Raw genomic sequence first — 14320 nt, forward strand, 5'->3', positions numbered from 1 at the left:
CTCTGCTAAAAACCGATCTGAGCTCATGTGTTTGCAGAGTCCAATCCGTGGCTCTCACAGAATCACTGCTGCTGTGTGCACACAAGAGGTGGACCCGCAGTGCCACCCTCTGTCCTTCATCTGACGCAGTCTGGAGCTGAGTGCAAGTTCCACTGCCACCAGGAAGTTTAACCATCCTTCTTTTCTCTTGCAGGCTGCAGAATTTGCCCTTTGCTTTGACGAATCTTAACCTGAAGGCCTTGTGGCTGGCAGAAAACCAGTCCCAGCCCATGCTGAAATTCCAGACAGAGGATGATGAAAAGACAGGAGAAAAAGTCCTCACGTGCTACCTGCTTCCCCAGCAGCCCTCTCCCAGCCTGGGTAAGAGACTGTGCTGTGAACGCTTCCCGCAGTGCTGCGTACATCAGTCTGGAGAGTGATGTAGGAGAAGACTGCGAACCTCTCTGCCTGGTTGCACTGTTCTGGGTGGCTGTGGTGGCTGCAGCACGCTTTGACTTCTCGTGGGCTGATGAAGCAGGACAGGGCTGCAGCCTTGTCTTCACGTCTTCTGCTTGCGTCTGTTGGCTGAGCAGTGCGGTCCGTGAGGTTTGCTTCCTGCTGTGATGCTGTAACTGTGTTAGTGCTTCTGGTCTGTGCCTTCATCCGACCGTTTTCCTCTAGTCCTTACGTTAGATGTGAGCCTGAGCCCCTCGGTACGTTCTGTAGAGGCTGCCACATGCAGAGGGGAGAAGATCTGGAGGTGTCCTCTGCTGCTTGGTGCTGTGGGCAGACAGGAGTGTCCTGGCAGGCTGGGAACTGTCCTTCATCCAACCCCACAAACCCTGTGTGTGCTCGGAAAGTAGCTCCCATTCTGTTGTCTTTCTCCTCAGAGAATCTTCTGCAGAACAGCATGGATGAGAGCTGGACAGACACCAACTTAAACAGAGTCAGCGTGATTCAGTTCCTGGATGACCCCAGAGGAGACGACGAGGAGGAGTCAGGAGCTGAGAGGAGGGTAAGGAGTTCCTGGAGCATCGTTTCTTGGGGAAGCACGGGTGCAGTGTTGGAGCTGCAGGCAGACTCCAAAAGGATGGCAGGTCATTTTCCTTTGACTACAAACGCAAAGGGAAGGACAAGCGTTTCAGTTTACAGCAGATATTTATTGGTTTAAATCTCCTGCGGAGCATTTTCTCCTTTGTTGTCTTGTGAAGAGAGATTATCTTAACCTGAATCCTTCAAATAAAACATACTTGCATCTGTCCTTCCAGCACGGAGACGGTCTTTCTGCTGCTGCTTTCAGTGTCCTCTCCCATTTCTTTCCTCTTCCCAGCTCTACGGTAATGGCAGAGGAGCCCAGCTCAGGTCCTGCATGTGACATTTGGGTCCCATCCAGCTGGGGCTCCAGTGGCCTGATAGGAGCACGTGGTTTGAATGCACCCACTTTTAGGCTGCTCCCACTGAGATCCCGTGCTCTGTGTTCTCCTTTGGTAGGGCCTACAGCGCAGAGCAACCCCTCATCCCAGTGAACTCAAGGTTATGAAGAAGGTGATCGAAGTTCGACGCGGTGAGGTCTGTGCTGCAAAACCTGGTGCAGACCTGAATTCATCCAGCTCAGAAGTGAGTGCCGCTTGCTAAGAAGGGGAGAAGTACAGACAGAGAACGTGCAGCAGACCTGGGGGACAGGGAGGCTGTGTTTGGGCAGGAAAAAAAAGCCTTGGGAAATGTGGGAACAGATTGAGCATGGACTGCTTGCATTGTGAGGGTTAGAACCCACCTTGGGTCAGCAGGGGCTGCTGAAGTGGGGCAGGAGGTGTGGCTGGGGCAGGAGGTATAGGTGGGGCAGGAGGTGTAGGTGGGGCTGCTGAGGTGGGGCAGGAGGTGGGGCTGGGGCTGCTGAGGTGGGGCAGGAGGTGTGGCTGGGGCAGGAGGTGTAGGTGGGGCTGCTGAGGTGGGGCAGGTGGTGTAGGTGGGGCAGGAGGTGTAGGTGGGGCTGCTGAGGTGGGGCAGGTGGTGTAGGTGGGGCAGGAGGTGTAGGTGGGGCTGCTGAGTTGGGGCAGGAGGTGTAGGTGGGGCTGCTGAGGTGGGGCAGGAGGTGGGGCTGGGGCTGCTGAGGTGGGGCAGGAGGTGGGGCTGGGGCTGCTGAGGTGGGGCAGGAGGTGTGGCTGGGGCTGCTGAGGTGGGGCAGGAGGTGGGGCTGGGATGTGGAGAAGGGCGTAAGGGGGATCGTGTGCTACTTCTCTCTCAGGGAGAGCAACTCACTGATTTTCTGAATAAAGACCGAACCGGAGTACTGGGGTGTGGTGCACTGCTGCACAGGTGTGATGCTGACAGTAAATGCCCACATCGGTGGTGGCACAGGTGGAGCTGGGTGAAACAGCAGAGGAGGCAGCAGGCAGCCTGAATTAAAAGCCAGTTCTGTTGGTGCTGGCACGTATTCCACCCTGCAGCAGTCTTGTTTAAGTGCACCACCTCCTGCCTGGGCTGCCATCTTGACTTTTACAATCTGTCATCTCAGGAAAAGAGACTGAGTGCCACATCCAACCGCAGCGAGGACTCCCACCTCTCCAACAGCACCGTCTCTGCTGACCTCAGGGCGGAGGAGCAGGGAGAGGAGAGGCAGAGGAGCCGGCCAAATGGGCAGGTGCTGGAGGTGCAGGAGCTGGAGAAGGAAGCCAAGCCAAGAGCTGAAGAGGAGCGTAAGGAAACGGTTGTCCAGGAGGATGAAGATGTGGAAGTGGAATACAATGAGGTAGGAATCTGGGAGCTTCAGCGGCATCACGTTAAGAAGTGGAAGGATTGAAAGCTTTTGAGGAAATGGTGAATGGGTGTACAGAGTGTGATTTTGGCAGTGCTGAAGGCAAATAAAGGGCATGGTAGGGGGCTGCACGTAGAGATTTGGGGTCCTGGTTCATCTGGGTTCATTGAGGACTAGGGAGGATATGTGGGAACCAGATAGGGACTGTGGGAGTGCCAGGGCTAGTTCTGGGTGCCCTGAGCCCATGGAGCTGTCTAGGTAAAGGTGCCGATATGGGGGCGAGGGGGGAGGGGGACAACAGTTAGGGGGAAACTGAGATGCATTCCTGAGTCTTCTGTAGCATGAAAGCTGAGGTGCTGGCTTTGCCTGTGCTGGTGTTGGAGGGTGGGCAGGTGTCTGGCTGTTTTGTGAGGCTCACAGCCTTTCTGGGCCTTCGCCATTGCAGCCCACTGTGCACTTTGCTGAGGACACACTGATAAGGAGTGAGGATGAAGACGAAGACGAAGAGCGGCCGTTCCCAGTGGAGAAACAGAGGCTGATCCGCAAGGACACACCCCACTATAAGAAACACTTCAAGATAACTAAGCTCCCCAAGCCAGAGGCTGTGGTAGCACTCCTGCAGGGGCTGAACAGTGATGGAGTCCCCAAAGAGGAGGAGGAATTGGGGGGCTGCCACAACAACACAGAGCCCGAGGAGGAGGAGGAAGCGTGGGATGAGGATGACAGAAAGAATGGATCTTTGTCTGCTCAGCCATCAGTGAAGGTAAGGTCTTGTGGGAGGAGAGCACCCGAGGGTGCCTGAGCTCCCTTGTGCTCTGAACTGCCAAGCAGGTCCACGTGGCACCAGTGAAAGCACTGCAGGCTCCAGCTCTCGAGTGAGATGTGCTGAGGGTGGCAGAGCTGGAGCTCGTTCTGGGGCTTTTACAGTTGGTTGTCTGAGCTGTGCCGTGCTGTTTGTGTCTGACTTCTGGTGCCCTTTACGTGATGTTGGGATCCGTGCTGCGAGAGCAGTTCTCTTAATGCTCACAGCTCCTCCGTTCCTTTCCGTGTCCTCACCTGCTCTCGTTGCACCTTGTTTGCAATAGGATGAGCTGTGTCTCTGGGTGGACCTAACCTCAAGCTTCAAGGTTCAGGCTGCTTACCATTGCCTTTATGCCACAGTTCTTCTGCATTGTCAGAGTGGGGGGCAGCACCTTGTCCTTACTGCTCCCCTGTGCCTGCCCCAGCACGGGCGCACTCAGATCAGGTGTGTGTGGTACATGGGAGAGTTCTGCTCTGGAGTTCCCCATTGCCATGGGGCAGCAGTGGGCCTTTCTGCTCATGCTTGAGCTGATTTTGGGGAGAGGTCCTGCTTGGTTGAACCAGCACCGTGTTTATTTGGCTAGGGACACGCGGGTTCCTGCTTGAGGGGGGGTACAGCGATTGAGGGGTGTGCTTCCAGGGGACGCTGGGAGGTCAGAGCAGTTCTTACTGCAGCTGGTGATGGTGTTATGAGGTGTGCTTGGGAGGCGGAGGTTGGGATGCAGGTGGGTCCCCATCGTATTGTATGGGCACCAGCAGAGGTCGTAGGGGAGAGGTGTAGGCCTGAGCTGGTGGAACACGATGGAGTAAAACCTATTTCTGCTGTTACTGTGCATGCTCCAGACTGTTGGGATCATTTCAACCCCACTCTATAGAGTTCAAGCAGCACAGGGAAGGTTCTGTGCTCGGGTTTTCCTTAGGAGCCTTCCCCTCAGTGCATTCTGCCTTGCTGTCTGAGCTGACGCGTTCACTACCTAAGAATGGGGCATGCAGTTCCCTTCGCTGCCTGCAGAGTTCTTCAGAGTGGAAACGCATTGTGGCTGCTGCTGTTAAGAGTGTGTGAAGCTGTCCTGAGTGCCCTGCATCCACGCCTGCCATGCTTGGGAAATGACCCTGACCCGAAGGCTTGTTTCAAGCTGGGACTCAAAGCTCAGGAGGCACTGAGGCAAAACCTCCGTAGACGTTGAGGCCGCGGGTTTGGTGTCTGTCAGGAAAAGTCATCTCTGTTAGTAGCTCAGCCTTCTGCTTGGGAATTACAGTTCTCCCTTTCTTGGGGCTGGGCTGAATGCCTCCTCCAGATGTATGATCTCTCCTCCTGAGCTGATGGAGGTGGGGGAGCGGTGTCCCGGTGGAGATGGATGCGCTGACCACGGCGTGCAGGAGGCAGTGCCCCTACGCCAGGACAGGGGGCTTTCAGGGGACGCTCCTTCATTTGGGACCACGTTTCCTACCTTTAGGAGTGGGATCCCCGGTTGTGTAGTCCTGCTGGAAGCGTTTCCCCTTGTAGGTGGGGAGCGATGCAGTTGGGCTTGGGACCGCCAGGCAGCACCTGAGAGCCATTTCTCCTGGCTCTTCCACCTTTCCTCCTTCGCCCGCTGGCTCTGTACAGGGGGGTGAGGGCAGCTCGTGGTGCTCAGCTTTGAACTCGGTGGCCACAGCCTCAGTGCGTCGGCACGGACGAAGTGAGGCCCTTAGGAGGCAGCTGTGCAGCTGGCCCACACGTGCCGACGTGCTGCACGCTGTGGGAGCAGCCCTGTCCTCGTCCTCGCTTGGAGGTGGCTGTGAGGAGCAGTGGGGTCTGCTCAGGGTCCACGGCCGGCCCTGTCAGAGCCGTGTGCGTCTGTGTGTGTTGTGTTGGGTGGTGGTGGTTGTGGTGGTGGGTTTGGTTGATGCTCCACTAATCCGCATGCCTCTTTGCTGGTTCCTGTCCTAACAGGGGGTGTCGTTTGATCAAGCCAATAATCTGCTGATTGAACCTGCTCGCATTGAGGAGGAAGAGGTCTGTACCACTCCCACTGTTCTCTCTCTGCCGAAAATCATTCCGTCTGCTTGATTTGCTTCCCAGGCTCACCCCTTGTTGTAGGGGGAACTCTGATCTGTTGGGGTCAAGTGGCTTCTGGACCTGACCGATCACCAGCACCATGATTGGTTCTTCCCCTGCTTCCCTCCTCTCCCTGCTCCTTTTCCTCCCTTTCCATCCCTGAGGTGAGAATGGCTGCTGCAGATCAAGATTGAGTTGGGAGAAATGAGAAGAAACAGAGGGGGACACAGGTGGAAGGCTCAGCTCCTGTGTGCTGTGCACTGCGGAAGGAGGTGGAAGAAAACGTGTGCATATGTTCAGGAGCGGTGGTAGCCCAGGGGGAGCAGAGGAGGGCTCCAGGATCTGCTGAGTGCAGTGGGGTGACCCTTTGGGCTCTGGCAGAGGACTGATCTCAAGGCATCGTGCCTTTGCATGAAGAAGGCGGGCTGGAGCTAGTTCAGGATGCTCGCATCTGACGCAGCCCCACCACCAGCTCCTCACCTGCAGTGCTGTGGGACATCAGAAAGGTGCAGGTGGCACTGGAGGAGCTGTGAGGCCTCTGTCGTGTTGTGTTCTGCACCCTGGTTTAAACACAGATTTGCTGTCTTAGCTCATCCTCTGACTGTGGTTATTTTCCTTCCCACCCCAAGTTTCAGCAGGCTCGCCTACCCCCCCTTTTGTCAGTGGCTCTCTGCGGGCAGTCTTTGCAGAGGGCTCCTGGAGGCACGGTGCTGCTGCCCCTGGCAAGAGGCAGATGCTGTGTCGGTAGGATGGTGGAGAGTGCTTCCCTTGGCGACAGCACAATGGCACCAGACCCACGTGTTTAGTACTTGAGCATGCTGGCCTGACTGACCGTGCACACACCTCTGCTTCTCTCAGGTGTGAGGTGGAGGCTCTTCCTGCTTCGTTTTGGAGTGGGTGTCAGACACTTCATTTCTGCTTCGAGTGAAATGTGAGCTGGCTCCTACCTGCTCCTGCTGTTGGTTTGTGTCCTGAAGCAGATTTTTCTCCTTAGCTGAAGGTCACTGGAGAGGTGCACTCGCATCTCTTGCGTTTCTCTTCTCTGCAGTCACCAGTAAAGAGGCAGCACCTCTGCACGAGTGCTTCCAGGTCCCCTGTTTGGGAACTGCTCTTGTTCCTCATTGAGCACTGAAGGACCTCAGCCTCAATAGGTGGAGTTTATTGCATATGCAGCAGCCTGGGAAACCTCAGCCTTGTATCAGGAGGCACGCTGCCTGCTTGCCTCCTGCCCGTGCTCTGCCTGCATCTGATGGAAGTGCCCAGGGCTTCTTGGAGACCAGTGGGGAGGGCACTTGGTCAGTGCCCCCACGTGGTTCTGATGTCCGTGTAGTGACATTCCTTCTTCGTGCAGATCTGTGACCCCACTGTGCAGTGCTGCATAAGGTGTGAGGTGGTGCTGCAGCTCCCAAGGGGTCCTGGGGATCCTCCGGGTGGGTGGGGGCTGAAGGTGCCCTGCAGCAGACCAGCTTTGGGGAGCAGTCGGTTGTAAGCTCGTAGAGCCGTGATCACAATCTTTGTCTATTTTTATGCAGCTCTTAAAAGAGAATATTTAGTTTTAATTACGGTTTAATGCTTAACCCTAATACTGAGTCAGGGCCTGTGAAGCAGTATGTCAGACTGTATTTGAAGGCATGCGGGTGCAACTGAATTCTGCTTGCTTCCAGAGAAGACAGCTGCTGTGAAAACTGAGGAGGCAGAGGGAGCTCTGCCTGGTGCTGCATTGTATGCAGCAATGGCTGGTGTCCTCCTTTGTGCTCGCCCACTCCTGATGTGTCTTCTACAGAGCACCTGAAAATGAGAGCCAGTGCTTTGCAGAGGCAGCCTGTGCTGGCTGGGGAGCTTCCTCTGGTTTTGCTTCTCCTGCGATGTGTCCTCCCAGCTGTACGAGGCCGTTTGGAGAGGGTATGGTGGTCATTTCCCTCTGCAGGTTCACAGAGTGGTTTGGGTTGGAAGGAGCCTTTCCGACCACGTAGTTCCGACCCCCAGCTGTAGGCAGGGACACCTCCCAGCAGAGCAGGCTGCTCACGGCCCCATCCAGCCTGGCCTTGGGTGCCTGCAGGGAGGGGGCACCCCCAGCCTCGCTGAGCAACCTCTGCTGTGTTTACTGCGAGGATGCTGAGACACTGGAGAAGAATTTTTTCCTGCTGTCTAGTCTAAATCTGCCCTCTTCCAGCTTAAAGCCATTCCCCCTCATCCTGGTACTGCGTGCCCTTATAAAAAGCACTCCCCCCACACCCCTCCAGCTTTCCTGTAGGCACCCATCCCCCCCCTCCAGGTACTGGCAGGCTACTGTAGGGTCCTTCTGGAGCCTTCTCTTCTTCAGGCTGAAGAGCCCCAGCTCTCTTAGTAGTGCTCGTAGGGGAGATGCTCCAGACCTCTGACCATCTTTGTGGCCCTCCTCTGAACCTGTGTCCTTCTTGTGTTGGGGGAGCTGGGCTGATCGTAGAGGTTTGGAGGATGGTGGAAAGGATTCCATCAGCCTCCTTTGTTTGCTCTTATGTCACTCTGGAGCCAGGAGCGAGTCAGGTTAGCTCTTATAGCAGCCTTACCTGAAGGGGGCTGCTCAGGACAGCCCCCTTCATCTCCTGGTGCTGCTGCAGTGCTGCCTTCACTGCTTGGACCTCTTGTTTCCTGAGTGGGACCACCGTACCTTTCAGGACAATGTTGTGTGTCACGTTCTTACACAGACAATTTTATTTTCCCACAATGTGATCTGCAAATTCTGAACCCTTAAAAGCCAACTAAACATCACGACGTGCTCAGCTGGTGGGAGTGGGATGTACTTTTTGAAGGAGCAGTCCTCTCGTGGCTCCAGACCCTGCACTTGGGTTTGTTGAAGCCCCTGGGCCCACAGCTCAGCCTGTCCAGGTCCCTGTGGATGGCATCCCGTCCCTCTGCTGTCACCACACCCCACAGCGTGGTGTGTGCAGCAAACTGCTGAGGGGCACTCGAGCCCCCTGTCAGTGTCACTGATGAAGATATTAATGAGTGTCGGCCCCAGCACCGACCCCTGGGGCACACCACTCGTCACAGATCTCCATCCAGACACGGAGCCACCGACCGCCGCTCTCTGGGCTCGATCCTGCAGCCAGCTCTTCATCCCTCTAACAGTCCTCCCATCAGATCCGTGTCTTTCTCCAGTTTGGAGAGAAGGATGTGGCTGGGTACCGTGTCAGAGGGCTTTCTGAAGTCCGGACAGATGATGTCAGCGTCTCTTTCCTCATCCACTGATGCAGTGACACCATCATAAGAAGGTCACCAGGTTGGTCAAGCAGGGTTTGTCCTTGGAAGAACCAGCACAGCTTCACCATAGCATCTCCCTGCCTTCTGTGTGCCTTAGCACAGCTTCCAGGAGGATCTGCTTTGTGAGCCTTCCCAGCACAGAGATGAGGCTGACAGGTCGGTAGTTCCCGGGGTCATCCTTTTAACCCTTACAGATGGAGTGATGTTTCCTTTTATCCGTTCACCGGGGACTTCCCCTGGCTGACATGACTTGTGAAATACCATCGGGAGTGATTTGGCAACCACATCAGCCAGTTTCCTCACTGCTCTGGGACCACGTCCCACAGCTGTTGAGCATCTCCAAGGAGGAGACCCCACAGCCTCTGTGCAACCTGTGATGGTGCTGAGCCACACACACAGTGCAGTGCTTCCTGATGGGCAGAGGGAATCTCTTGTGCTGCTGGCACCGCTGACCAGAGCCTCCTCCATCCTCTGTGCCCCTCCCAGTGTCTGTGGGTGCTGATGGACCCCCCCCAAGCTGCTGCTTCTCCGAGCTGAGCAGCCCCAGCTCCCCCAGCTTCTCTTCCCAACTGAGCTACTTCAGGCCCTTCATCATCTTTGCAGCCCTCTGTTGTACTCTCTCCCACGCATCTCCAGCTCTTTATTACTCCTGGGAACCCAGTGCTGATCCCAGCACTCAGGTGCTGCCTCCCTGGTGCTGAGTGGAGGGTCAGGATCACCTCGTGCTGTTCCATCGGCCCTCCTGGTGCTGGGGGCTCATCAATGGCTCAAGTCTTACCTGGGCTCTTCCAGGATCCTGTGTCCTTTTCCAGCCAGGTGCCCTGGCACATCCTGCTGTGTGGTTGTTCCTCCCCAGGTTCAGGCTTTGCATTCCTCGTTGAAATCTGTGAGGCTCCTTCAGCCCATTTCTCAGCCTGTCCAGAGCCCCTGGATGGCAGCGGGACCCTCTGATGTACCCACCACTCCCCCTTGGTGTTGGCATTAAGCTTGCTGAGGATGCACTCTGCTGCATCCTTCAATCAGTGACTGTATGCTGTACAGTTTCATAAACATTTTATTAGATCATAGAACCCCTGAGGTTGGAAAAGACCTCTGAGGTCACCCAGTTCAACCATCCTGACATCAATAGATCTCTCTAAACCGTGTTTTTCAACACAGTGTCCCAACGTTCTTTGAACACCTCCAGGGTCGGTGACTCCACCACATCCCTGTGCAGCCCATCCCAGCACTCAGAGGAGAAATGCTTCCTAACATCCAGCCTGAATCTGCCCTGGCGCAGCTTGAGGCCATCCCCTCTCATCCTGTCACTAATCACAAGAGAGCAGAGGCCGACCCCCAGCTCAGCACCACCTCCTTCAGGTCGTTGTAGAGAGCAGTGAGGTCTCCCCTGAGCCCGGCCATCCCTTTCCTGATCCCTCTGCGGGGCCTCGCTGCCCCCAGGCAGACGGACACCTCCAGCCAACGTGGGCTCATCTGCCAACGCACTGAGGGTGCACTCAGTGCCCTCATCCACATCACCAATAAAGATAATGAAGAGCTCGGGTCCCAGCACCGACCCCTGGGGATCAGCACTGGTGCCCGGTTGCCAGCTGGGTCGAACTCCATTCACCACCACTCAGTGCCCGGCCCTCCAGCAGTTCCTTACCCAGCACAGTGTACCTGTCCGAGCCGTGGGCTGCAGCTCCTGCAGGAGAATGCTGTGGGAGATGGTGTTAAAGGCTCTGCTGAAGTCCAGGCAGAGCACATCAGCAGCCTTCCCCCATCCACCAGGTGGGTCACTAGATCGCAGATGCATAGATGCAGATCATTTTCTCCTACTCTGGTTTCTCCTGCTGCAAAGCTCCTCCGGATTTCTTATTCTTGAATGAGTAGAAAGCTTGTTTTCCATCTAAACTTGTGTTTGTTTATTCATTGTTTTAACTGAATTTTATCCTGAAAAACCTGTTTTCTGCTGCCTGACCCTTTGCCCTTTTGGTATTTTTTTGGCCATCAGTCACTGTTCCCGCTTTCATTGCGTGAGATGGAAGAAACCAAGTTCTCTTCTAAGTTCAGTTTTCCTTTTGATGTCTTTCTCACTGCCCTCTCTCCTCTTCTACTCTAAATCTGTTGGCTGTGGACAGTATGGCAGAGTATGATCAGACTTCATTGCACCGTGTATGGTATTCTTCCACTTCCCCTCCACGAACCCAAGCTCTCTGCTGCCACCTCGTTGTGCCTGGAGGGTTTTTTGTTCACGGCTCCAAAACCACCATGGATGTGAACGTGTAATAACTTTCATCCTTTCTGCCATCTTCACTTAATGAAATCTGGACCGTTGTCTTGGGGCCTCTTTGGAGAAGTGCACTTAGCACTGCAGGGCACCCGTGCTGTCTGTAACTAACAGAGCATCTTAAAGGGCAGACGAGCACCACCACAGCCACGAAACCCCAGCTCAGCTGCTTTGCCAGGGGAGGACCTCTCCTCCACGGTCCTGTTTCCATTGTTCATTTTTAGCTCAGCTCTCAGCACCTCGTGCAGTGGTTTCTCACCTTCCATTTGCTCATCGGTATTTTCAGTCTGTCCACGTGTTCTCGTGAGTCAGTGCTTACCAAGGACGTATTTAGCTCTTCTCATCTTTCCTGGTGAGTCAGAGCCTTTGGCTCCTGAGACATCTCTTCTGTGAGGACCTCAGTTTTGTAGAGGTGTTCCTGGAAAAAAAGACACAGATGTTGAGTGTGTGATGTCGGTGCAAAGACATCTCTGACGGTGAGCGTGCAGGAATTCCTCGAGGGGATGATGCACTGCAGTCTTCAGCAGTGGTGATCCCTTACTTGGTGCTTCCCCTGATCCTCGTAGTCTGCACTTTAGGATTTCTGGACTGTTAATCCCGTTGACAGAATGGAGCTTCAGTCCGTGAAATGGTCTCATTTCTCCATACTCATTTTTGTGTCTTCGTTCCGTGGTGTTGTGCAGTTCAGCGTTGCTTCCCATTGAAAACCATGCGGGTCTGAAGTTCCTTCATCACCACTGAAATCATTCCCTACGAAGTCATTAAGGGCGTGAAAAAGGAATTAAAAATGCTGTCCTGCCCCATCTCCTCCTCTTGTCTGAAGCACCCTGGCCTCCCCTCAAACACAACAGTTAACTTTACAATTGGGGATTTGGGATAGGATCAGGCCTGATCAAGTCTCTGTGGAGGCCCACCTTCCTCGTGGCTCTTTGCTGGTGAGCAGTGCTTGGTTCTCAGCCTGTACGATGTAGCACCAACGTCCCACGCTGTCGGGAAGAGCATCTGCTGATGAGAAGCACCAAGTTTTACCAAAGTGTGCATATTACATTTGTGCTGTTCCTCTTATCAGCCAAGTTCGATGTCTGGCTGAGGAATGGCACAGTGGTGGTGGTGGTGGTGAGTTGTTTGTTTCTTCGTGACAAGAAGGTACTTCAAAAAGTTAGACTGCTCGATGTGAGTATTATTTGCCTCTGCCTGGTAAGAGGCGTGCGTGCTGGATCTTTGGTTCCTCCTCTGGAAATGGTGCTGGGATGGCTGTCAGGGAACTGCAGGCATCGTCCCACGTGAGTTTTAATCCAGCAGCACAACATGAATGCTATTGCAGGGCATCAAGATTCCAGAACTTTGTAACTGCTCTGTGAGCATATTGGAGATCCCGGCCAGTTGTTGGGACACTTGGCTACGCGTTATTTAGACCTCCTGGCTTTTTAAGTGGGTTTCCCATAGCGGTGATGTTTAATGGATTCTTGAGCTCCTGTTGGAGTGTGATTCGTGTGCATCACCGTGCTTCTATCCAAACACCAATGGGAAGTATTCATTGTACATTTGCCCGTTCTGTGTCACTGTGGTCAATCCAGTCCCATTTAAAGGTTCAGGGGGAGCAGCTCTGGAATTACCTGCCTGCAAATGTACGTATCTCCAAAAGATGCCCGCGCGTGCAGAAAACTGCTGCTTTCTCAAAATGACCTCCTTGAACCCAACTCCTTTGGGTGTGCACCAGAGAAACAGCTTGGTCTTTCAGCAGCTCTGAAGTGCAGCAGCCCCACGCTGTGCCAGTAGAGACCTCTGAAAGTCAGGTTTGCTGCCTCTCTTTCTGCTGTGCCCCTGATCAGAGCAAGTTGCCAAGACCCTTAATTGGCAGTTTGCAGGACACAGTGCTGAACAGTGTCCTGGATCTGTTGGGCAGTGTTCAGATATCCCTGGCAGCTACTGGGAAAGTAAGCCTGGTTTGTGAGTGCAGCATTTGTTTCCTGGTAATAGTTCATGTTTATTCGCTGTGATTTGGAAAATCTTGTCAGGGTCAGGAGCCTCTGTTCAAAGGTCTGTGGAAAATAGGTGGGAGCGGAGCCAGGCCTTATTTGGGTGTGTTCCTCTGAAATGTAAAGGTAGAAACACAGAAGGGTCCTCCAAGGGAGGCAGAGGAGCAGGTTGGGAAGTGTAGCTGCTCCCTTCCATGCAGTCATAGAGTCATTAAGGTTGGAAAGGACGTCCAGGATCACCAAGTCCAGCCCCTGCCCATCCCCACCGTGCCCACTGACCATGTCCCCACGTGCCACATCTCCACTGTTCTTGAGCACCTCCAGGGACAGTGACTCTCCCATTGGGCAGCTGAGCCACTGCATGGCTGCCCTTTCTGAGAAGAAGTGTTCCCTAATATCCAACCTGAATTTCCAACGTGAAGCCTTCACCTCTTGTCCTGTTGCTGTCCCTGGGAGCAGAGGACGATCCCCATCTCGCTCCATCCTCCTTTCAGGAAGCTGGAGAGAGCCCTGCCGTGTCCCCGGAGCCTTTTTCTGCTCCAGACTGAGCCATCCCACCCCCTTGACCGCTCCCCACAGGGCTGTGCTTCAGACCATAGCTCTGCTGCCCTCCTCTGGATGTGCCCCAGGACCTTCATATCTTCCTTGTAGTGAGGAGCTCAAATCCAAACACAGCCCTCGAGATGCAGCCTCACTGGGGCTGAGTTTTTGCCTGGGCTGCGGTGGCAGTTCAGAGCAATACCAACTTGAGGCTGAAGTGTCAGCTATTGCCATTTGCCATTCCTCCTGTCCCAGCAGCATATGTCCATGGAGGGGGCCTGCATGAACTAGAGTGAGACTCTGGATTTGCTGTCATTTAGTGACGGCGTTTTCCCTTTTTGCTGCTGTAAGGAATCAGAGTCGGATGAGCAGCGTGTTCCTGTGTGGGGAATATCACAGATCTGTTGTGGAGTGCGAGATGAACCATTGCTGGGTGGAGGTGGATCTGGGGTGGCAAGGGCAAAAACAGAAGAAGAGAAAAAGTACAGAAGTCACTGGTGGAGTGACGTGGAGGTGATACTGTGCTAGCCCTCTCAGCCTGGACAGCTGCTGGCTGAGCTTCCTGCCTTTGGGGGTCAGAGCAGTTCTGTAGCAGCCCTGTGGCTGTAGGATGCCATGGGGAGGTGTACCCTGCCATGAGGAGCTGTGGGCCACCATGAGGAACTGCAGGCCAACATGAGGAGCTGCAAGGCCACCGTGAGGAGCTGCAAGCC

The 14320-nt window shown here is 54.6% G+C and overlaps 1 protein-coding gene across 1 annotated transcript in view; it reads left to right on the forward strand.

Moving 5' to 3' along the window:
• Positions 1-14320, forward strand: part of SCRIB (scribble planar cell polarity protein) — a 91964-nt gene that overhangs the window by 24333 nt on the left and 53311 nt on the right. The window contains exons 11-16 of the mRNA XM_065751501.1: positions 194-360; positions 870-994; positions 1471-1596; positions 2495-2728; positions 3180-3497; positions 5472-5534. Of these exons, the coding sequence (XP_065607573.1) occupies positions 194-360; positions 870-994; positions 1471-1596; positions 2495-2728; positions 3180-3497; positions 5472-5534 (1033 nt within the window). The remainder of the gene's footprint in view (positions 1-193; positions 361-869; positions 995-1470; positions 1597-2494; positions 2729-3179; positions 3498-5471; positions 5535-14320) is intronic.

Source organism: Cyrtonyx montezumae, unplaced genomic scaffold (genome assembly GCF_038088225.1).
Source record: "Cyrtonyx montezumae isolate F1298 unplaced genomic scaffold, pur_monq_1.0 scaffold_74, whole genome shotgun sequence".
NCBI lineage: Eukaryota > Metazoa > Chordata > Aves > Galliformes > Odontophoridae > Cyrtonyx > Cyrtonyx montezumae.